This window comes from Neophocaena asiaeorientalis, unplaced genomic scaffold, assembly GCF_003031525.2.
Source record: "Neophocaena asiaeorientalis asiaeorientalis breed wild unplaced genomic scaffold, Neophocaena_asiaeorientalis_V1.1 scaffold176, whole genome shotgun sequence".
NCBI classification, from domain to species: Eukaryota; Metazoa; Chordata; class Mammalia; order Artiodactyla; family Phocoenidae; genus Neophocaena; species Neophocaena asiaeorientalis.
In genome coordinates this window covers 140,164-163,326 of record NW_020175788.1, presented here as the reverse complement: position 1 = coordinate 163,326, position 23,163 = coordinate 140,164, and the positions used below count along the sequence as shown (strand labels likewise).

Below are 23,163 nucleotides of genomic sequence, written 5' to 3'. Positions count from 1 at the left end.
TATGTAGAAGCAAAATGTATTACAAAATAGCACAAAGGCTGGGCAGAAAGAAATGAAAGTGTATTGTTTAAGGCTCTTATACTATATATGTGAAGTAGTATAATTTCACCTGAGAGTAAGCTGTGACAAGGTAAAGACACATACTATAAACCCAAAAGCAACCACTAAAATAATATAACCAAGAATCATGAAATTTCTATGGGACCATCTCCATAGAAAATCCTATGGAATCTACAAAAATGCTACTAGAATGTGTTTAGCAAAGTTGCAGAGTACACAATTAATTTACAAATATCAGAATACAAAATGCTAGGAACAATTAGAAATTAAAATAAAAATAATGCCATTTGTGTTGAAATAAAAATATGAAATACTTAGGAATACATCTGACAAAATATGTACAAGATTAGTACTCTGAAAACTATAAAACATTTCTGATAAACTACTGAAGACGTAAACAAATCAAGAAAGATATTGTGTTTATGGATACTGAGAAGACTCAATATCATTAAGATGTCAGTTCTTCACCAGCTTGATCTATAAATTTAATGCAATTCCAATCAAACTTTCAGCAGGCTTTTTTTTTTCCAGTTAGAAATTGATATACTGAGAAATTGATATACTGACTCTATAACCCAGTAAAGAACCAAACTCACCTTTGAAAATAACTAACAAAGTTAGAGGATTTACACTACCTGACTTTAAGACTTATTATAAAGCTATAGTAATCAAGACAGCATGGTATTGGTGTCAAGATTAACAAATAGACAAATATATCAATGGAACAATATCAAGTCCATAAATAACCCCACATATACTTGGTCCTGTGTCAAGATCCTACACTAAATACCACTGGAGGTCCACATCTGTTGCTGCTGGATGAGAGGAAGGAAGTTTTTTAATGCACAAAACCTGTCAAAGATACAAGGGAGAGGTTGGCTGCCATGAAAGGAAAACGCAATATAACTGAAAACTCCAACCCTGAGAGCCAAGCACACAGGGCCAGCCTAAGAGTGAGGCTGGATTAAGACCACAGAGAACTTCCCCTGATGCCACCACATCCAGGCAAGCAAGCACCAAGTAAAAAACACAGCAGTCAACTGCTCAAGGTGGGGTGGGCAAGAGTGTGGAGAGACAACCCCTGTGGTTTAGATAAATGGAAAAGGACAAAAGATGAGGGTGGAGCGGGAGCACTGAGAAGAATCTTCTGCCACTCTAGCCCCCACCCTAAGCACAAGATAAGACTAGAGGAGGGGCTTCCATGGTGGCGCAGTGGTTGAGAGTCCGCCTGCTGATGCAGGGGACGCGGGTTCGTGCCCCGGTCCGGGAGGATCCCACATGCCGCGGAGCGGCTGGGCCCGTGGGCCATGGCCGCTGGGCCTGCGCGTCCGGAGCCTGTGCTCCGCAGCGGGAGAGGCCGCAGCGGTGAAAGGCCCGTGTACTGCAAAAAATAAAAAATAAAAACGATAAGACTAGAGGAATTTGAAGCCAATGGTGTTCTGAAGGTAACCATAGCAACAACAAAATCCAAATCCAATTCAACAGCTGACTAGATTGACTCAATCCTCCCCACATCATCAGTTTAGCAGAAGTGTTCACATTTTCAGGCATAAATACTATTTATCTCAGTTGTACACACATAGTTCAGCGTTCAATCAAAAATTATGAGACATACAAAAAAGCAACAATAGCACAGTCCCACTATGAAGAGACAGAGCAGTAAACAAGACTCTGAGTTGACCCAGAAATTGGAACTATCAGACTGGAAGTTAAAGTAACTATCATTAATATGTTAAACGCTCAAGTGAAAAAGATGGACAGGATTCACGAGTAAATGGGGAATTTCAGCCGAGAGATGGAAATCATAAGAAAGTATCAAATGGAAATGTTAGAAAATTTTTTAAAAACAAAATGAAGCAAGCCTTTGACAGGCTTATCAGAGCACTTCACACAGCCAAGAAAAGAATCAGTAAACTTGCAGATAGGTCAGTACAAATTACTCTAACAGAAACATAAAGAGAAAAAATGAAAGAAAAAAAAAAAAACCATAGAAGAGTATCCAAGAGCTGTGGTACAACAGAAAGTAGTCTAATATATGTGTAATCAGAATTCCAGAAACAGAAGAGAATGGAGCAGAAGAAATATTTGAAGAGATAATAGTTGAGAATTTCCACAAATTTATAAAAGATATTCAGTCACATATCCAGGAAACTCAGAGAACACCAAGAAGGATAAATGGCCCCCCGCCAAAAAAAAAAACAAAACCAAAAACCTCATGCTAGACACATCATATTCAAACTGCTGAAAAGTAAAGAGAAAATCATGATAAAAAGAATAAAAATACATTATACACAAGGAACAAAGATAAGAATTACAGTAGACCTCATCAGAAACTATGCAAGCCATAAGAAAATGGAGTGACATCTTTACAGTGCCAAAACAAAATAAAACTGTCAAGCCAGAATTCTAATAATCAGGAAACGTATCTTTCAAAAAATGAAACCAAGGGCTTCCCTGGTGGCGCAGTGGTTGAGAGTCCACCTGCCAATGCAGGGGACACGGGTTCGTGCCCCAGTCCGGGAAGATCCCACATGCCGTGGAGCGGCTGGGCCCGTGAGCCATGGCCGCTGAGCCTGCGCGTCCAGAGCCTGTGCTCCGCAATGGGAGAGGCCACAACAGTGAGAGGCCCGCTACCGCAAAAAAAAAAAATATATATATATATATATAAATAAATAAAATAAAAGGTGTGGAGGGAGGACAAGAAAAGAGGGGAGGTCGGCACCATGAAAACCACAATTAGGGAAATAATTAAAATTTTCCTGACCAAAAGGTAATCTTGGTCTGAGTTGTCAAGGGCTCATAGAGTTTCCTTCAAGAGGAAATCTCAAAGAAAGGGCTCCAAATGCCACTCATCGGGTGGTTTTTCTTTGGATACTTATTTTTTAACTTATTTATTCCAATACAACCTCAAACTTACCATGAAGTTGAAAAGATAGTACAAAGACCTTCGGAATATCCTTTACCCAGATTCGCCAGCTGTTTACATTTTTCCCCATTTGCTTTACCATTCCCCCGTCTCTCTAAATAAATCTACATTTCTTATACACGTGCACGTTCTTCTGAAGCATTTAAAACTAAGTTGGCGACACTATGCTTCTTTATGCTTATATATTTCAGTATGTTTCCTAAGAACACATTCTCTTACATACCTTCCTAAAAAACAGCACTCTCACATAATCATAGTACAACTATCAAAATTAGGAAATTTAATCTTGACATAATATTATTATCTAATACTTAGTCAATATTCAAATTTTGTCAATTGTCCCATTAATGTCCTTTTTAGCTGTTTTCTTCCTAATTCTGGATCTAATCCAGGACCATGTATCACATTTAGTTGTCACATTTCTTTAGCCTCTTTCAGTCTGGAACATTCCTTCTGCCTTTCTTTTTTTTTTCTTTTTTGGCTGCGTTGGGTCTTTGTTGCTGCGTGCGGGCTTTCTCTAGTTCCCGCGAGTGGGGGCTACTCTTCATTGCGGTGCACAGGCTTCTCATCGCAGTGGCTTCTCTTGTTGCAGAGCATGGGCTCTAGGCACGAGGGCCTCAGTAGTTGTGGCACTCGAGCTTAGCTGCTTCGCGGCATGTGGGATCTTCCCGTACCAGGGCTCGAACCCATGTCCCCTGCATTGGCAGGAGGATTCTTAACCACCATGCCACCAGGGAAGTCCCTCTTGATCTTTCTTGATCGTGAATACAGGCCAACTACTTTTCAGAATGTCCCTCAGTTTAGGTTCATCTGGTGTTTCCTCGTGGTTAGATTCCAGTTATGGATTTGGGGGAGAGAGACCACAGATGTGATGCTTGTGTCCTTGTTAATGAATCAGATCAGGAGGGATATGACAGCTATTTGTCCAAGTGTTGGTGATGTTACTTCTGATCACTTGGTTCAGGTGGTGTTTGTCAGCTTTCTCCAATATAGTTACCATTTTCCCCATTGTAACTAGTAACTAATTGTGGGAAGATTCTTTAGGACTCTATGTACAAGTCAGGATTGTGGTCCTAAGAATCTAAGAAGAGCAGAACCACCTTGTGCAGCTGTGGGAGCCGGTTACCATCTAGGTGAGCTGTTCCTTCTGTGTCTGGAGCCGGAGCCTCCAGGCCACAGTCTGAGTGGGAAGATGGTCATAGAGTGGGGGAAGCAAGAGCCACCTGGGAGCCATGAGGCCAAGCTGGATCCCATGTTGGCCTTTCGTCTTCCCTCCGAGACTCCAGCTTCCACGAGGAGCGTGTCCAGCAGAAGCTGGCGCTCCTCATCATGGCAGTAGATACACACCTAAGGCCCAAAGATGGGAGAAGCTGCAGCAAAGAGTCACGGGGCTGGAGGAGCTGTTTGGCCACCCAAGGGAGCCTGCAGATAAGCGACAGTGCGTGAGCGGCAGCAGCCCCCGTCTCCCAAGTGCAAAGGAACATGGATGCTCCTTCCCTCCTTCCAGATTGAACATAAAATCTTTGTTGTGTCACAGGCTAACTGGACACCGTGCAGGGAGGGGAATTTAGGGCGTGTGTGTCCAGCTCAGCTAAACTGACGCAGGGCAAATCTGCCACACTATGTAAATACTATGTCCCTCATTTTTGTATCCATTGTCCCTTTTTCTTATTCCATCATCCTGTCTATATTTATTAGTTAGCATTATACTGAAGGCTTTCTCTTCTCCCCTATTTAGTTATTAGTCCTTTATTTATTTATATTAGCACAGACTTGAGTTTTATTTTATTCCTTTATCTGTTATTATATTTGTTTTGACACTCAGATTGTCCCAGATTGGCCAGCAATAGCCAGTTCAACCTGGCCACTAAATCCTTTTGACATGTTGCCATCATTCTCTAAGCCCTTCCCTACTTTCTGGTACCAGATATTCCACGCTCACCTTGTGCTTTCGCTCTCCCGGCCCCGGGTCAGCCTTTTCTCCAAGAAGCTGAGGTTCCTTTTAGTGGAGACAAAGATCTTGGTACTAAATGTGTTTTCTGCTTGTATGTCATTGCTTCCAGGCACTGTCAGAGGACACAGGTAGCGTGTGCGCACACACTCACGTGTACACACAGAATCACGTATACACAGACGTGTACACACACACTGTGATTACATCCTGACACCTCCAACCCCAATTCTATCCCAGCACCACAGGGTGCATTCCAGTCGTCCCCTCCCCATTTCCATAGTTGTAACTTCTTCCTCCAACAGTGAGGACCCTGGGTTGAGTATGTCTTACTCACTGATGACTGGTTCCAGTAGAGAATCAGGAAGAAAAGGAGGGATGACAGTGACTTCAGACTTTTGCCCTCAGGTTTAACAGCAGAGATGGGCTTGGGAGGAAAATCTACGGATGCTACAAGAAGTCACTACTTATTCACTCAGGATCTGGCCCAGCGTGCTTTGCCTTGTAAAACAGAGGTCCTCAACTGTGTGCACAGCACATTTCCTGATCAGTGTGTAAAATTCACTGTTGCTCAAGTGAATATACCAGCAATGACAACGTTTGGCAGAAGGGGTGTCGAGCTGGGAGGGGTACTACCTGCTACGAATCTAAGGTGAATTCAAACCACCACAAAGACGACTGCACATTTACTGAAGGCTGTAAGAACTCTGAATTATTATATACACCATAAACTTAAGTACTTTTATACGCAGTAAACTATCCCACCCACATAGCAGCCAGCCCTGAAGGATGACCAAGTGAGTTACACATTAGCATGGATACCCTTATGCTGTGGCAGTGGCTCTTTATAACTTGCTGACACGGTTGCCATTGTCTCAATGTTTTAAATCCCCTTGAGTGGGAGGGCGCAAATGTTTGATTTCAGAGAGTGCCACAGACACTCAAAGTTGAAAGCCACTGCCCTAAATGGAGGGGAGTATTTTAAGACTTAGAAGATGTAGAACAATTTGCTGACAAAAATCCCAAATCTGAAAACAACACAGAAAACAGAGAAGACTGAAAAAAGGTGGCCGAGGAAAGATCAATAGATTCAGAACATCATTTGAGGGACTTCCGTGGTGGCGCAGTGGATAAGACTCCACGCTCCCAATGCAGGGGGCCTGGGTTCGATCCCTGGTCAGGGAACTAGATCCCACGTGTATGCCGCAACTAAGAGTTCGCATGCTTCAACTAAGGAGACCACGTGCTGCAACTAAGAAGCTGGTGAGCCACAACTAAAGGAGCCCCGAAGCTGCAACTAAGGAGCCCTCCTGACGCACCTAAGACCTGGTGCAACCAAATAAATAAATAAATATATTTTTTTAAAAGAACATCATTTGAAATTAGAATCAGTGGATTAAGCTGAACTTGAGGACTACACAGCGAATAAAAACGTTTGGGAAGGGATTCAGGCGAAAGAGGAACAACCCAAAGACCAGATGGGAGAGAGAGGAAGATGAAGGAAGTAAACCTAAACAGCCAGATTTCTTCTCTTCACTATGAACTTTGTTCATACAAAATAGTAGGAAATTTTTTTTTAGAAAACTGGTACATTGAAATAACGATTATCTTATGATCTCATTGAAAAGAAAATGAAAATGTTTGAGTCCACTATAGAAGCCCCGCAAGCGAAAAGAGAACATTGTCACCATCAGGATGGAGTGATAAAGGACGGCAGGCTGTATGTATGTTATAGTTTTAAAAATCTAATATTAGATGTCAATGCGGCTTTAAAAGAAGAGTCAGGGGTTGGATTAAGAACAAAAAGCAAACAATCCATTTTCCCTCTTGAGACTAGGGAGACCAAAGTAAAGCCTGGAGCGACTAACCCACCGAGCTCAGGTGGGCTCCGGCATGAGGATGCTGACACCTCAGTGACAGAGCCTGAAGCAGGAGGGGAGGGTCTGACAGCTGCCCCACCAGTGGGCTGGCCTGTCTGCAGGCTGCTGGGCACTTGACCGTGGATTGTTCCAACCACACTCTGAATCTGGAGATGGCTCCTTCTTTTTTTTTTGCTTAAGATTTTTTTTTTTAATGTGGACCATTTTTAAAGTCTTTATTGAATTTGTTACAACATTGCTTCTGTTTTATGTTTTGGTTTTTTGGCTGCAAGGCAAGTGGGATCTTAGCTCCCCGACCAGGGATGGAACCCGCAGCCCCTACATTGGAAGGCGAAGTCTTAACCACTGGACCGCCAGGGAAGTCCCTGGAGATGGCTCCTTGTGATTTTGATATCTAAAGAGGCCCACCTGGCCAGCAAGATGTGGCATAAGGGGTCCAGGTGGTGGTGACGCTGAGAGTCAGGTGAATAAGTGTCCTGGTGATTCTGGCAGTCATTCTCTGACATCCAAACCTAGGCCAGCAGCTGGGGAGTGTGGAAACCCAGGGGATGCCCTCTGGAGGAGAAGATGGACAAGACCTGGGCAGAGGGGCAGGCCCTAGTCCAGAAAGCTAGGGTCCTGGACAGAGACAGCCCAGTCCACAGGGAGCAGGTGAGAAGGATGGTGAAAGCTGCTATTTGGGGGGCCCGTGGCTAGTCAAAGCTGACCCCAGATCCTGCCCGACCAGAGGAAGGTTCGGATTTCTAGGAAGCAGGCACAGGTTCTGTTGGGGGAAATCAAACAAGACTGGCTTATTCGAAGGCTGTAGAAGGAACTCAGCACCACCAGGACACACGGGTGAAGACAGAGACATTTTCCAAGGCAGATGAAGATTCATGTTCTGGAATCCAGCGTCCTCAGCACGTCATGCAAAACTGTGGAAGATGGTCACATTTTCCAGACTCTGTCCCCCTCCGGGCGTAGCACAGGCTCTAATCTGGATAGGACACTGTCTCATCCCGATAGGTGACTGAGCCCACCTCATCCATTTGGGAGTTGGTCTGTTCCCAGTACCCTCAGGTGGCTAAATCAGCAGACTTTCAGACTAGCACTGTCTGATCCTAGCCTGCTCCCAAACTCAGATATGAGAACAAAGGACTTCACTAGGTGTCATGCTAACAGCACTAGACCAGCTATGGAGCTGATTGCTGATCGACTGAGCATCTGTCTACAGAGAGGTGCCTCGGAAATGAAATGAAGGTCCAGGATGGGGCAAACCCCAGGACGCTGGTTTTAGCCATCAAGTTTCATACAAAGAAAATCGTAGGGTCTAAATCTTGCTCAAATCTTTCAACTTCCAACTAATTAGAAGGGGGCAATTATTAAGAAAACTTTAATTGTTCTAGCTCTGGCTCTTACCTTCTTTTGGTAACATTCTTCTGATAAAACGTATCTTATTTTTCACTCCACATGCACTTGGTCACATCCACAGTCTGCTGGGAGTGACTTGTGTCTTGTCTCCCAAAAGCCTGTCCAGAATCCTCCCAAATGGCCTCACAAGTCTTCTCGGCTTCAATTTTACCCTAAGCTGCCCTAACTTGCCCAGAGACAGGAGAAAATTCCTAATTCTAGGATCTCCTACCTTTTTCACATTCATTTAGCAGCAAAAGCACTGAATACCCACCCTTGGCATGGTTTAGCCCTCTCTTGCCCTGTGGTCAGCCAAGGTTTCTGACTTCCTGTGGCAGGGTATTTTAAAAACCCCTCCCCCACTTTTTTATTATGAAGTATTTCATATATTTAAAACAGTATATAATATATACACATGACTAATATTCTTCCAGTCCTCATCGGTCTAGCCTTTCATCTATGGCCAGTGGTTACTCCGCGGGGTCGTGGTTAATGCCAACAGCTATTCTGATTGTGGGGCTGAGGGAGGGCTTTCCTGAGGAAGCGATGTTGAACTAAGCTAAGAAGGGTGGCAGGAGATGGCCAGCCAAGAGTGGGTGGGGGAGGTGCATGGTGAGAGGCATGGGGGGACCAGAGGCCAGTGTGGCCAGAGGGAAGAGTAGCTGGAGAGGCAGACAGTGCCGGGTCCAGCAGAGCCTTGATTTTAGTTTTTATTCTAAGAGCAGTGGGCAACCGAGAAAGAGTGAAGTCATCAAACTTGAAGTCATCTGAAGATGATGCCGGCTGCCTTGTGGAAATGGATTAAAGGCTTGTAGGGATAGCAATCCAGAGGCTAAGAGATACTGAGGCTGGAGACTGATGGGAGTGGAGGGCAAGAGAGAGGGGTCTCTATTGATGATCCCTGGTATCTAGCTATGCTGAATGGCTGGTACTTGAGGCAAGATTCTGGACAGCTTCTAGACAGTGGGGGCCCTTCCTCAACATCTTCCACATGCTTGGAATCTGAGGTGTATCCCCAGGGGCCCCTACGATAATCCAGACCCCGACTATAAAGTTATTGACTACCACCCGTGTTCCCTCGGAGCAAGCTGAAATCTCTTCATCTCTCCCCTCTCATCTGCACTTCTGCAGGCATCACGTGCCCAACTCCCACATCTGTGAAACATGCAGACATCTGGGTCAAGAGTTACAAACTCAACTCCAGGGAGCGGTATGTTTGTAACTCTGGCTTCAAGCGTAAAGCTGGGACCTCCAGCCTGACCGAGTGCGTGTTTAACAAGACTGTGAACATCGCCCAATGGACCACTCCCAATCTCAAGTGCATCAGTAAGTGCACTGTCCCTCTGCCCCTTTTGCCAAGGCCACGCAGAGAGCAGACTGCAGTGTGGGCAGCAGAATGAGGTAGCCTTGACATCTGGGTTGAGGACTGAGACTAAATAAACAAATGGGCTTCTAAACACACCTCTGGGAGGTGGAAATACATGGGCTTTGGGGTCACACAGTTCTGGGTTCAAGTCCTGGCTCTGCCACTTAACCATCTGTGAGACCTGGAGTGAGGGCCTTAATGTCTTGGATCTCTTGGTTCCTAATCTAGAAAATGGACCTGATGTCAACAGTGTGGCTTGTAGGAGGATTAAGAGAAATCTGGTAAATATTAACTATTATTACCTCAGTGCTTTAAGATGATAGAAGCAAGAATTTGGCTACAGACAAAGGTGTGTGCTCACAGCATGCTTGTTTCCCAGAAAGCATTCCCGATTCCTCCCTAGGAGACAGCCTGCAAGGAAATCACTCCCTGTTCTCCTCCCCAGAGAGCAGCGCGGAGACCCACAGAGCAGAGACCCCCTTGGCCCAGTTATCATGTCTGGGGTCCCGCCAGAGCTCAAGACTGGGTGTGAGGAAAGATCTCCAGAATCCCTTTTTTTTTAAGCATCCACAGCTGGATAACCACACCAGAAGTCAAACAATCTTGGAGTGGAAGCCAGTAGTGCTATTTTCAGGAATACTAAGCCCCATACTCTAGAAAAGGAAAGGTTAATCTGTGATCTTCCAAGAGAATGATGATTTAACAAACATTTATTGCACACGTGGTGCATGTCCAGCCGTGATACTTTCTCACGTAGTATTTGTGAAAATTCACCACTCCTCTCTGGGCAAAGCAGACAAGTGGGGCTGTTCTACAGCAAACTCACAGCTGGGGGACTCCTTGAAAAGCCAGACTCCCTCTGGCTTTTTGAATCTGTATTGTATCTGTAGCGCTGAGATCGCCCTGTACCCCTTCCCCTCCCGCTGCGTGGCCACCATGCAGGCATCAGAGGCCGGGCAAGGAGGGAACCTTCTGCTTGTTGCAGAGGAATAGCTGGGCTGGGAACATGGCGCCCACGGCATCCTGGGGCCATTGGAGGGATGAGCTGGGTGAGGACGGGTCTGAGCAGTAACCTCTGGGAGAACACAGGTGTCTTCCTCGGTCTAGTCCGGGGACCCACTGGAACCATAGTCCAGGGGCAAAAATAAGGGCTTTCCACTGTAGGGACAGTGACTGTTTCTTCAAAGTTCCAATTCCTCTGGGTGAATGAATCGAGGATGGCGAACTGAACAGGGCGGGTTGCAGGCGGGAGAGGAAAGAAGGGGGCGAGGCCTGGAATCGTAGACTTTTAGAACCCAAAGACTGGAGGAACCTTTAGGTCTCATCCCCAAAGCCCCCACCTTTTACCACTAAAAGCTGCCTCCATTATTTTCCCCAACCTCTTGTGCCAAAAACAGTCCATCGAGTAATCATTTATTTTCCCACGCAAAAGCCAGTGTTTTAAAGCTGAGTTGACATCGCTGCTATCATCCCAGCCAAAAATAAAACACACGTGACACTTAACTTATGCAGTCTTTCTGAAAGGCTAGAAAAAAATAGTGTGCAGTCTGTTTGCAGTGGGAACTGCAGACTGATGCTTGTTTCTCTCTTGTGCTTCTGGCCTAGCCTAGGGAGCCAGACGTGTCCACTTTAAATTTATATATTTATTTTTTATTTACATCCAGTTCTGAAGCCACACCAGGTTCCACCCTCAGGATCATAAACGCCATGTGGTTATCCTCTCTCTAGGAGACCCCTCCCTGACTCACCAAAGGCCACCCTCCACAGCAGCACCGACAGGGGTGACCCCAGAGCCAGACAGCCCCAACCCTTCTGGAAAAGGTAGGAATGTCACAGACTCTCTCCGGACTCTCATCCCCTGATGCCATCTGGTCCACAGAGAACCCTCAGATTCGTGGACCACTGCCAGGGTTCCACTGCAAACACCTCTTATTCACGTCAAGAATGAGGATTGACATTAGTTTCATTTTCCCTTGTAAACCAAAGTAGGTTGATAGCCAGGCTTCACAGGTACATAATTAATAACGGTTTAAAATCCACCCTTAATAGGCCAGATCACACTTTGTGGGAGAAACGTAGCCTCAAGAACGGGGGAGGGTCTGAGGTTCTGAATGCCTTGCACGTCAGCCTTGCCAGGTCTTATGGGCGCTGGCAGAAAACCTGACCCTCCTGGGTCAGAGATGGAGGATTTTCCTACCCGGCACCACAGGCAACAGGACTGTCAGCAGGTTTCAAGTCCCTCGTCCCCACATGCCTTAAGCAGGCCTAAACAGATGCCCGTACGGGCAGCCTATGTCACTGGAGGGGAAGCCTGAGCAGGAACCTGAGTGTTTCACTGCTGGCATGAACATGTCTGCCTTGTGTTCCAGGGGGAGGCACTGTCTCCACCTTCCAAGGCCATCTAAGCATCCTTGAAAAGACGGTGCCAAGAAAGGGCCATCAGTGCCCTGCTGGCAAGGTGTGCAGAACCGGGAGAGACCCACACAGAGCCGTCTCCCAATAACCTGTGATTGCTTTAGTACAGACGCTTGCACGAAGCTGCCAGGGTTCTGCATTTCCATCATGTCTTAGGTAAACTCTACCCCAATTTCCTCAGCACCGTCCTGATGTTAAGAAAATCCGAGCTCTTGGAGGCTGAACATCCTGGGACAACATGCGCTGTATCCTCTAATGCCCTCTCTTGACTCCTGGTTTTCTGTCGCCCATTACCCACTGTGAGGCTTTTCCTGGTCCCTGTCTCCTCCCTTCCCTCCAGGCACAGCCATCCCACTGTGGTTGACCATGCTGCTCGGGCTGCCTCCCTGGAGAGCCGGTTCTTAACCGTGGATGCTCGTTGAAATCTCCTTGGAACTCTGCGTGGTCTGGGGAGCATCTGGGAATTAGGGTTCTAGAAGCTCTCCTGGGGACCCTTACTTAGGTGCCCAAGGCTGAGAACCACTGCTGAAGGGAGGATGGAGAGGCGGGAGCAGGGTTTCCTCCCAGTTACTTAGCCAATGACAAACGGAAGGAAGGGGCTGGAGTACCCAGAATCCCTTTGGTCCAAGTCACACCTGGTTCAGGTGGCCTCCCCGAGCCTTGCCTTCATGCCTCAAACACTTGGCAGATGCAGCTGCATAGTGAAACCTCAGACATGAGATTGATCTCCCAGGCGGGCACCATGGCCACGGGTGCCCACCCATGCTCTGCCCACGTGGCTGGGAGAGCGTGGGGAAGTGGCCCGACTGTATGGCCCGACAGCCCGGGATGCGGGGCTCACAGCCACCCTTGCACACCCTCTGCTCCAGGGCTGGGCTCCTAAGCACCGTACTGTCACAGTGGAAGACCCATTTTTCACAGAAAGAGAACAGCGGAGTTGTGCCACCACACTTTACACTTTGGGGCAGCCGTTGGCTAGTGAGGGATGGGGAGGTAAAGGACCTAAACATAAGGCAGGTGGCCCACCCTCCCCGAGATGGGGGCCAAGCCAGGACACATCCCTCAGGGCAAATCTCAGGTTCCCCTGATTTCAAATGTTTTGTGCAAACAGGTAAAAAGTAAACTAAAATCAGCATCCCAATGTCTTTTGGCCAGTACAGTTCCACTGTTTATCTGAGCTGGGTCTCCTAGTAAACACTTCTCTAGTGCCTGGTTCTACTCAGAGCTTTCGGATGGTTAGTTTATGTGCCCCATGATAAATAACCATAAATCCTCTAGCGTCCTCAAAAGCCCCTTGGCCATTCCAGATGGATGAAGATGTTACCCACTCAAGGGGTTTTCCCCCAGAGCCGTGGAGGAGTTTGCTGGGGGCGGGCTGGCCAGGGCAGGCTCACGAGAGCCGATGTTAGTATACTCTCTTCCAAAGCCAAGAAAAGACACTGTTCTCAATATTTTCGTTGTCCATGTCTTGCACTTCCCTGCAGAGCCAGCTTTTACTTCCAGGTCAGACACCACAGTGGCCACAAGGCTGGCTACTGGACCAGGCTCCAGGCTGATGCCATCCAAAGCTCCTTCTGCGGGGACCACAGGGGTAGTCAATAATGAGCCCTCCCAAGTCCCAGCTCAGACAACAGCCAAGCCTCCGGAACACACCCCCTCGGCCTCGCAGGACCCGCCCGGTTAGTGCTGGCTTTGCGTGCTGGAGGAGAGAGGGCAGCTCACACAGGCTGCTTCTGAGTTGCAGATCCTGAGCGAGCCAAGCGCATCACACCATCCAATCCAAAGTCAGGATGACTGAGCAACCCTCTGCCTCCTGCTCTCTGCCACAGCCTTGGTTCTCTGTGCTCCACCCTGGCTCAGCTCAGTGGGGAGAGAAAGCCTGTCTCCTACATGTGACAAGCCTCCCCGTATTAATTCACATGGCAGAGCCTTTGCCAAGAATCAGAATAAGATCTTCCTCCTCCTGACGTGGGAGGCCAGAGGAAGCTTTCCTTGATCTGGAATCACAATGTGTGGGATGGGGGAGCGCTCGGTAATCGGCATCTTCTCTAAGAGCGTATCTGATTCTTAAGCATGGCCCAGCATCAATCAAATCCATGACCCTGGTTCTGTGCTAAAGTGAGGCTGGTTTTGCTAGCCGTGACTCTCTCAAGGCTTTAAGATGGGAGCCAAATTGTCCAGGATTTGTCTTGCTTAGTGAGAAATTAGTGCCTTTAGGACCATGGCAATAACTGAGCTGCAATCTCTTCTCTGCAGGTGCATATCAGTACAATCCCACAGCTGTGACTGGTAAGTATTTTCCTTTGTCCTGGTGGTGTTTATGCTCAGGGCAACTCAGTGCCAGGGTGCTGGGCAGACCTGGCTTATGCCTGCTGTCCCAGCATGGTCACCAACAGCTCCCTCTTTCACTCTCAAAAGTGCCTCTGTTTAGGTAAGTTACATGATCCCCCTGTTTATGGAATTCTAACTTGACTATTTATCTTAATGTTGGTAGTTTCTCACTGTCAGGCTACTGGCGTAGAAGCATTACGCTGCTATATTCATTTAGTGCACGAGGAGTAAAGGGTTTCTCTTTCAGACTGTATTTTACCTCTCATCTCTCATAGCTGAAATACATTTGCTGCAGTTTATATGCTCAGCCTTTAACAGGAGCTACCCCTATATTGTGTCATTCATCTATTCAAACAATATAAATTGAGCTCCTATCCTGTGCCAGATAGGGTCCTAAGCTGCAACGAAATGCAGGTTTCTCATTAAAAAGCAAATGGCACTTTACATGTCCTTCAGCTTACGGAAGGTTAACGGTTTAATTTGATCACTTAAGTATTTATTGATTACCCACTCTGAACCCAGCAGAGTGCTCAGTACTGGAAGAAACAGAAACCACTGCCCAGGAGTAAGGAATTGACATTCTCACTTCAAAACTACTTTCAGCAGATGCAGGCACACGGCACATCAGATACACTACCCCACGGCTTAACTAGCTTGCACGGACTGCCAAGAAATGACGATTCCCTGGATGTTCACGGAGGACACATTTAAAATTGAAGTATAGTTGACTTACAACATTACATTAGTTTCAGGTGTACAGCACAGTGATTCAGTAACTTTGCAGATTATACTCCACTTACGTTATTATAAGATAACGGTTATAATTCCCTGTGCTGTGCAGTATATCCTTATTTATCTATTTTACGTATAATGTTTTGTATCTGTCAATCCCTTACCCCTAATTTGCCCCTCCCCCTTCCCTCCCTCTTTTGGTAACCACAAGTTTGTTTTCTCTGTGAGGCTGTTCCTGTTTTACAAATACATTCATTTGTATTATTTTTTTAGATTCCACATATGTGATATCATACAGTATTTTCTCTTTCTCTGACTTATTTCACTAAGCATAATATTCTCTAGGCCCATCCACACTGCTGCAAATGGTAGAATTTCACTTTTTTTTTATGGCTGAGCAATATTCCATTGTATATATATATACCACCTCTTTATCCATTCATTTGTGGATGGACACTTGGGTTGCTTCCATGTCTTGGCTTGGAAAATAGTGCTGCTATGAACATTGGGCTGCACGTATATTTTCAAATTAGTATTTTCATTTTTTCCAGACATATAGGCAGGAGTGGGATTGCTGGGTCATATGGTAGTTCTGTTTTTAGTTTTTTGAGGAACCCCAGACTGTTCTCCATAGTGGCTGCACCAATTTACGTTCCCACCAATAGTGTAGGAGAGCTCCCTTTCCCCTGCACCCTCTCCAGCACTTGCTATTTGTAGACTTGTTGATGATGGCCATTCTGACCGGTGTGAGGTGACACTTCATTGTGGGTACAGAGGACCCTTTCATCACCCACACTGAAGAGTGGCCACTGGCCACCTCAGCCGCCTTCCCCAGTGTAGACCCAACATCACTGTAGGTTGAAGTCAAGGTGGGGGCTCCTGGCCCTTCTGGGCTCCTGTGCAATCATCCACCTTTTCTCCCCTCTTTCCTCTGTCTTGCCAAATCTCTTTTCCTTTTTCTCCAATCCATGTGCCCCCTAGGAAACACAAAAGGGTGGAGAACGTAGCAGTTGATATATTAATCCATTGTTTTGGTGATTCTGGTTTCTTTACTAACTTTGCCTGGAAATAACTGAGGAAGAGGCCAAGTTCAAATGGCTGAATTCAAATTGCTGTGTTATATCATTGGCTCAGGGGCGCTCCTCTCACTTGAGTTGGAGTCTGCAGTTTTTATTCTCAATAAGAAGAAACACGAAGCAGCATTGTGAAAGTGGAACTATAGTTAACATCAGCTTGCCTTTTCCAATAAATCTCTCCATGAACAGTAAATGCATGCCAACCTGATTAGTCAACATGAAGGAATAGTTTAACAGAGTCACATAAAAAAATTTTGTCTTTTAGTCATAATGATGATTAATGTTAAGTCTAAAAACTTAAAACAACTTCCACTAATTTCCCATGTTTTCCATTACTTTTTTGGGAACAACTTTTCTATGCTTACTTTTATTTACTTAGGTGCAACTAGTTATGTTTCTATAACTTTAGTGTCTCTTCTGATCACAATATCATTGCAAAAATATCAGGAAAAAAAACTTTTTAAAAAAGAAAATAAGGTTATCTACAATCCTAAAGTATTACCTAATACTTTGGTATATAGTGTTCAAGACTTTTCTGTGTGTATGGATACACACATGGCTTACTGGAAAGTTTTTTTTGTTTTTATGTCAACCAGCTTTTTTTACTTAAGACACTGTAGACATCTTTCCACATTAACAAATGTAGATTTCATAGTTTTAAAAAGCTGAATAATATTCCATTGTGTGGGTATGCCACATTTTATTTTATTTTCTACTGATAAGAGATTTAGATTAACATTTTAAAAATTATTTTAAACAATACTTTAGTGAATACTGTATATGTATTTCCTATTTCCTTAGAATAAATTTCTAGTAGTGGACTTAGAGAGTCAAAGGAAACGGTCTTCTCCAAAGCTTCTGTTACACGTGCTAACTGCCCTTGAGAAAAACTTCACCCACTTCCTCTTCTACCCTGCAGAGAATCTGGGTATTTCCCCTCATATTTAGCTGTTTTTCAGGAAAGTTCTATTTTTAAGGCCACGTCATGGGTGATTCATCCTTGTACGCACGGCTGTGTGCTGTCCGTATAGGTGCAGGTCTGAAAAGCTCAACAATTCAGGAGATGAATGTGCCTCCTGGTCCACAGTGAGATTCCTGGGTCCCCAGACGTTCGGGGCTGTCATCTTACACACAGTGCACGTAGGCAATTTTTTTGCAGGGAGATTTCACAATAGTAAGGCAAACTGGCCAAATCTGCTTGGCGCTTATGATTGATACAAATGTTTTAAAGATAGTTCTGTTCAGCTTGCCCTCAGGCTCAGCCCTCTCGCTTCCATGTGAAGATCCCACCCTCCCTAACAATCTCAAGCCATCGTGCCTGGGGTCCTCCACCCTCAAGTCCCCCTCCCAATGCTGGTCCTTTCAACTCCAACGAAACATGTGTTCCCCTTTTCCTAAGCTGTTACCTTATTCTCTTCTAATCTGTAACACCTGCCTCATGACACCCTTCTTAACACCACCGTAAAAAGTTGCAAATAAAAAAACATAGTAAAGATGAAATTGGAAGAAAAATGGCACTGCCTTCTATTGTTTCTAAATCAGGATTCTGTGAAGGTGGAGAAAAGGGGGACATTGTGGCGGGGACAACTGAGGAGGATCCCTGCCCTATTTACCCACCTTCGGGTTTAGCAGCAGCTTCCTCTCCTCCTGGGGTGCTGGTGCCCTCGCCCTGATGCTCACGCCCAGCTTCTGATTGCTGAGGCCCTTACTTTCTCCTCCAGCCTCACTCCTGTCCCTGCCCAGTCACCCATGCCACATTGATCGGGAAGGACGAGCATAAAGATAATGCGAATGGGGACGGTTTGAACTGGCAGTGTTGGTGGGAAAGGAGTGTCCTTTGTGCCCAGACGTAGAATAGGCTGAACAGCTGGACCTCAGGGAACTGTTAGTAACGGTGAGCTGGCTAGGAAGGCATCTGGATCTCGCTGCAGGAATGTAAACTGTAAAGAATTTTCAGTCTCAGAAACAAATCTGCTGCCAGGCCTTCGAGCTCAATGCCAACTCAATTCTGCTCTCTTTCCAGCGGCCATCTCCACGTCAGTCGCCGTGCTCTGTGGAGTGTGCGTGGTATGTCTTCTGGTACGTTACGTACGTTACATACGGTCAAGGTGAGTAGACAGAAGACTCGCACCGCACAAGATGCTTCCTCCCCCAAGAAAAGGGCTGCATCTGGATGACCCCGGGCCTGCCCTGTCCAAGGAAGACCCCCTTTCCTGGCTGTAGACACAGGCACTTCCATGCACCCTGCCTGTGTTTGCCAAAAGGAGTGTCACGGCTGAGTGGTCACTGAGTCGGGCCTGTGCCCTTCACTTTCCAAAGCAGCCTGCAGGCCACTGGTCAGAACCAGGCAGCCAGAAGCCAACAGATGACACCGGGCCAATTCACCGAAAGCCGATTCAGAAGGAAAGAAGGCTCCAAATAACCAATCTGATGGATCTGCAATTCTGATGATATAGTCATGAATGTATTCTTCTTGAATGTACTCGTTAAATACAGATATGCTTCCCCATAAACAGGCTCATTCATGTTGGCCTTGGAATTTCTAATACTTGAAATTCTATATTTCAGCAGTAGTGGCAAGATTGTTTCTGCCACTTGCTGAAATTTCAGTTTTTATTATTTTTCTAATCTTTACGCATTTTTACTATTCCTTCGTAAAAGCCTCAAGTGGCATATTAGCCTTGATTTTGTACTTCCATCAGTTAGTAGCCAGTATTTTAGAATTCCATAGTGATATGGCTGTTCCAGACATATCAGGTGTGTTGAAACTAAACTTTTAGTCACTAGTTATCAAATATTTTTTTCTAAATATTATCTCAATACAAAGACTATATCACCCTTCGAGCCTGACTTTGACAAAATGAACATTCCATGAAATGCTACTGTAAAGCCACAATGAAAAACAGCCATCAAAAAATTCACACAAATCTTCAAAAGTTGTTAATACCACCCCAAGCAAAAGAAATGCCACAAACCTCATAGTTTAGAAATCAAAATAAGGTTGATATTTTACCTAAAAATTCATCAAAAAATCCCAAGTGCTAAAATATTAGAAAAACAGAAAATGACTTTTAAAAGGATTTTAAGAATACCATTACAACTAAATAATTTCCACATAAAACGTTGTATTTGGAATTACATTCTTAGGAGATTATAATGAATATATACATTTTTAAATTTCCTTCCATTACTTATTTATTTTAGTCTTTGAGTGCATCCCACAGCATGTGGGATCTTAGCTCCCTAACCAGGGATCAAACCCACGCCTCCTGCATTGGAAGGCAGAATCTTAACCACTGAGGAAGTCCCAATAATGAATATATTCATTGACTATATTAGAAAAGAATATATACACGATCTTTTTTAAGAATACCTTAAAATATATTTTTAAAAAGGATTTGTAAATTTGATATGGCCAATAAATATGCTCATAAAAGGAAAACATCAATATTCACTGACTATATTATGGAAAATCATAAATATATCTATAAGAAGAACTGGTAAACCTGGTAAGTGTGACTACTTGGGCATTTGGTGAGTTGATTCTTGCCATAAACTGATAATTTGCAAATAAGTTATTAGGTAGATTTGTCATTCAACAAGTTGGCTTTTAGAAAATTGTTTTTGGTAAATTGGCCTAGAGTCCTAATTTACAGTTTAGCCCTCACTCCAAGGAACTCAAAGTGCTTACTCTAAAATGTCCTAAAAGTTGCTCATCCTCAGGAGGTAGACTGTATAATCCACAGACCCACATACTCAGGGCCTAAAACACATGTCCAACGACAGACAGGGAACTGTGGAATTAAGATGCTCTGCATCCCCTACTCTTGGCTTCTCAAGGACTGATTAATATTTGGTTTTTTCTTTGTTTTTTTTTTTAAATTAACTGATCTTTTTCTTTATTTTTTATTTTTATTTTTTTGCTGTACGCGGGCCTCTCACTGTGTGGCCTCTCCCGTTGCGGAGCACAGGCTCCGGACGCGCAGGCTCTGCAGGCCATGGCTCACGGGCCCAGCCGCTCCGCGGCATGTGGGATCTTCCTGGACTGGGGCATGAACCCGTGCCCCCTGCATCGGCAGGCAGACTCTCAACCACTGCACCACCAGGGAAGCCCTAACTAATCTATTTCTTTATATTTGGCTGCGTTGGGTCTTCATTACTGTGCGCAGGCTTTCTCTAGTTAAGGTGAGCAGGGCTACTCTTCGTTGCAGAGCACGGGCTTCTCATTACGGTGGCTTCTCTTGTTGTGAAGCACGGGCTCTAGGCATGTGGGTTTCAGTAGTTGCGGTGCACAGGCTTCAGTAGTTGTGACTCATGGGCTCTAGAGTGCAGGCTCAGTATTTGTGGCGCACAGGCTTAGTTGCTCCGCGGCATGTGGGAGCTTCCTGGACCAGTGCTCGAACCCATGTCCCCTGCATTAGCAGGCAGATTCTTAACCACTGCGCCACCAGGGAAGTTCAACATTTGTTTATTCATTTAACACTTACTAAGTAAATGTCAGGAGCTGTTTTAAAAGCTTTGTAACCATTACACCATTTTCATTAAGACTGTCACACCTGGCTTAGCCGGGCTCCTGGTGACTTACTCCTTCCACGGTGCCTGGCATTTGAACCACCACCTTTAGCAGAGGGAGGATTGGCAAGGTGCGGGAGGCCACTCCAAGAGCATTGGTAAACCTTGGTGGACAAAGGGCTTAAAATACCGAAATAAGATTTAAATACCACCTGTGAGTGGAGACAATCTAGGTGCTCTCCATCTGAACACCTAGAATGAACTATCTTTTGACCTAATCTCTCCTCTTTTCAAAACCTGTGAATTACCTGCTTTACAGGCAAGCTTACCAGATACCCAGTGTTGAAATGGAAAGCATGGAGGTCGTGCCAATGACTGGGGGAACCGATGCCAGAGGGGAGGGCACAGAAAATGAACCACACGACCTAGGAGGCTCCAGGGGATGCCGAGGACAGCAGAAGCCACAGTGAAGGCCCAGCTCTGCTCCAGCCAAAAAGGACCTAGAGAAGCCTTGGGGCGGTGGCCTCGGGGAAAAGCCCACCAGGGTGAGAAAACATCCTGGTACCATTGTACCAACTGCCCAGCTCAGGCACCGCCCGTATGAGTGGGTTCTCTGGGTTCAGCACGGACACTCGCTCCCTGCCCTGGGGCAGAGGGCCCAGTCCCCACAGTCCCAGAGGTCGACACTTTCCCAGGAGAGAGTGAAGGTCTCAGGTCTTCCTATCAGGGCTTTTATTTCATCATGACATTTATTCAGGACAGCTTATCCACTCGACTCTCTCTCCCATTCCTCACCTGGACCTGCAGTTTACAAAGAAAAGAAATACGCTCGAGGTTCCTCCTGGCTTGGGAGATGTTTACGAGGATGACACCAGCATTTCAGCTCCTAAAACCTCTCTCTCAGCTAGGTGCTCTGCACACATTGAAAGGGAACAGAGAGATTGTGCCCAGTGAATCCTCTTGATTTAAACGTTCAGAGAGAAAACTGAACTTGGTGACATTTTCTATAGATGTGCATTTATATTTATATCCTTGTCTTTTATAGCTACATATTATAAGATTTGTATTTTGAAATTGTGTCTTGTATAAACAAAATTAAATGTCTATTTTCAATACAAAAAGAATGCACTGAAAGAATCATGAGAAATGTACCACAAATAAAAAAAGGAGATCAGGAATGCAGAGTTCAGCTTTTCTTTCTCAAAGGAGAAAAAAAAGTCTTGTCTGAATCTGAGTCAGATCACAGTTTTGGAGAATTTTTAATAGCATTTCCACGACAGAAGCAACGGGTGGCAGGTTGTGGCCCAGGCATACCTGGTGCACACACTGTCTCTTTCTCTACAGTGTTCTTTTCTTTCATGCTTCGATGCTTATAACTTTTGTTTATAAAATCATGGGCCTGGTCCCACCTCCTCATTTTACAGATGGGAAAACTGAGGCCTAGAGAAGTGACTTGCCCAAGGCCATGTGGCTCAGTTAATGCCAGAGTCTGAACAGAGTCTGAACAGGGCAGGTGCAGGGGTAGGTCTATAAACCAGGTGTCAGCTGCCCCATCACACAGCACAAGCATACAGGAGGTGGGGCATAGGCACAGCAACAAATTCACGAGCTGCCGCGGCTCTCAAAGTACCATTTCTTATAAACTTCTTCACGTCATGAATTTAGATGGCTTCGTCAAAAGTAGGGCTTCCCTGGTGGCGCAGTGGTTGAGAGTCCACCTGCCAATGCAGGGGACACGGATTCGTGCCCCGGTCCGGGAAGATCCCACATGCCGCGGAGCGGCTGGGCCCGTGAGCCATGGCCGCTGAGCCTGCGCTCCGCAACGGGAGAGGCCACAACAGTGAAAGGCCCGCGTACCACAAAAAAAAAAAAGTAAAGGAAGGGGGACTTCCCTGGTAGCGCAGTGGTTTAGAATCCGCCTCCCAATGCAGGGGACACGGGCTCGAGCCCTGGTCTGGGAAGATCCCACACGCTGCGGTGCAACTAAGCCTGACTATTGAGCCTGCGCTCCAGAGCTCGCAAGCCACAACTACTGAAGCCCGCGCACCTAGAGCCCGTGCTCCACAACAAGAGAAGCCACCGCAATGAGAAGCCTGCGCACCGTAATGAAGAGTAGCCCCCGCTCGCCACAACTAGAGAAAGCCCGCGCACAGCAACGAAGACCCAACGCAGCCAAAAATAAATAAATAAATTTATTTTTTAAAAAAAGTGAAGGAAGGAAGGGGAGGAATTTTAAATGGCTGCTTTGGGAATTTCAGAGCCACACCATTTTCACTATCTGCAAATATCTGTTTCAACAAGTAGGAAAACTCATTGCTAACACATGAGCTGGGCCATTCTATTCACTATTGGCCTTAAGTACTTGATTATCCTGAACCTGCCTGATTACCTAAACTTTTTGCTTCTCTCTTCAGCTGCCTGTCCCTAAGTTTCTAGAGTTTACCATTAACTGGATCCAGTTTGTTCTTACAAGAATCTTTAAGTGTATGACCCTTGTTATTTTAAAACTAATTTGACAGGGAAAA

At 45.5% G+C, this 23,163-nt stretch overlaps 1 protein-coding gene across 14 annotated transcripts in view; it reads left to right on the top strand.

Moving 5' to 3' along the window:
• Positions 1–21,816, top strand: part of IL15RA (interleukin 15 receptor subunit alpha) — a 29,334-nt gene extending 7,518 nt beyond the window's left edge. For 3 of the 14 annotated variants that reach the window (XM_024732270.1, XM_024732278.1, XM_024732280.1), the window contains 6 exons: positions 9,338–9,532; positions 11,301–11,393; positions 13,472–13,666; positions 14,244–14,276; positions 18,150–18,234; positions 20,958–21,816. In XM_024732270.1, the coding sequence (XP_024588038.1) occupies positions 9,338–9,532; positions 11,301–11,393; positions 13,472–13,666; positions 14,244–14,276; positions 18,150–18,234; positions 20,958–21,108 (752 nt within the window). In that variant the 3' untranslated portion in view covers positions 21,109–21,816. Of the gene's footprint in view, positions 1–9,337; positions 9,533–11,236; positions 11,394–12,327; positions 13,667–14,243; positions 14,277–18,149; positions 18,235–18,445; positions 20,078–20,957 lie in introns of those variants that run through there. The other 11 variants (XM_024732276.1, XM_024732274.1, XM_024732273.1 and 8 more) reach the window with 11 other exon arrangements.
• The last annotated feature ends 1,347 nt before the right edge of the window (positions 21,817–23,163 follow it).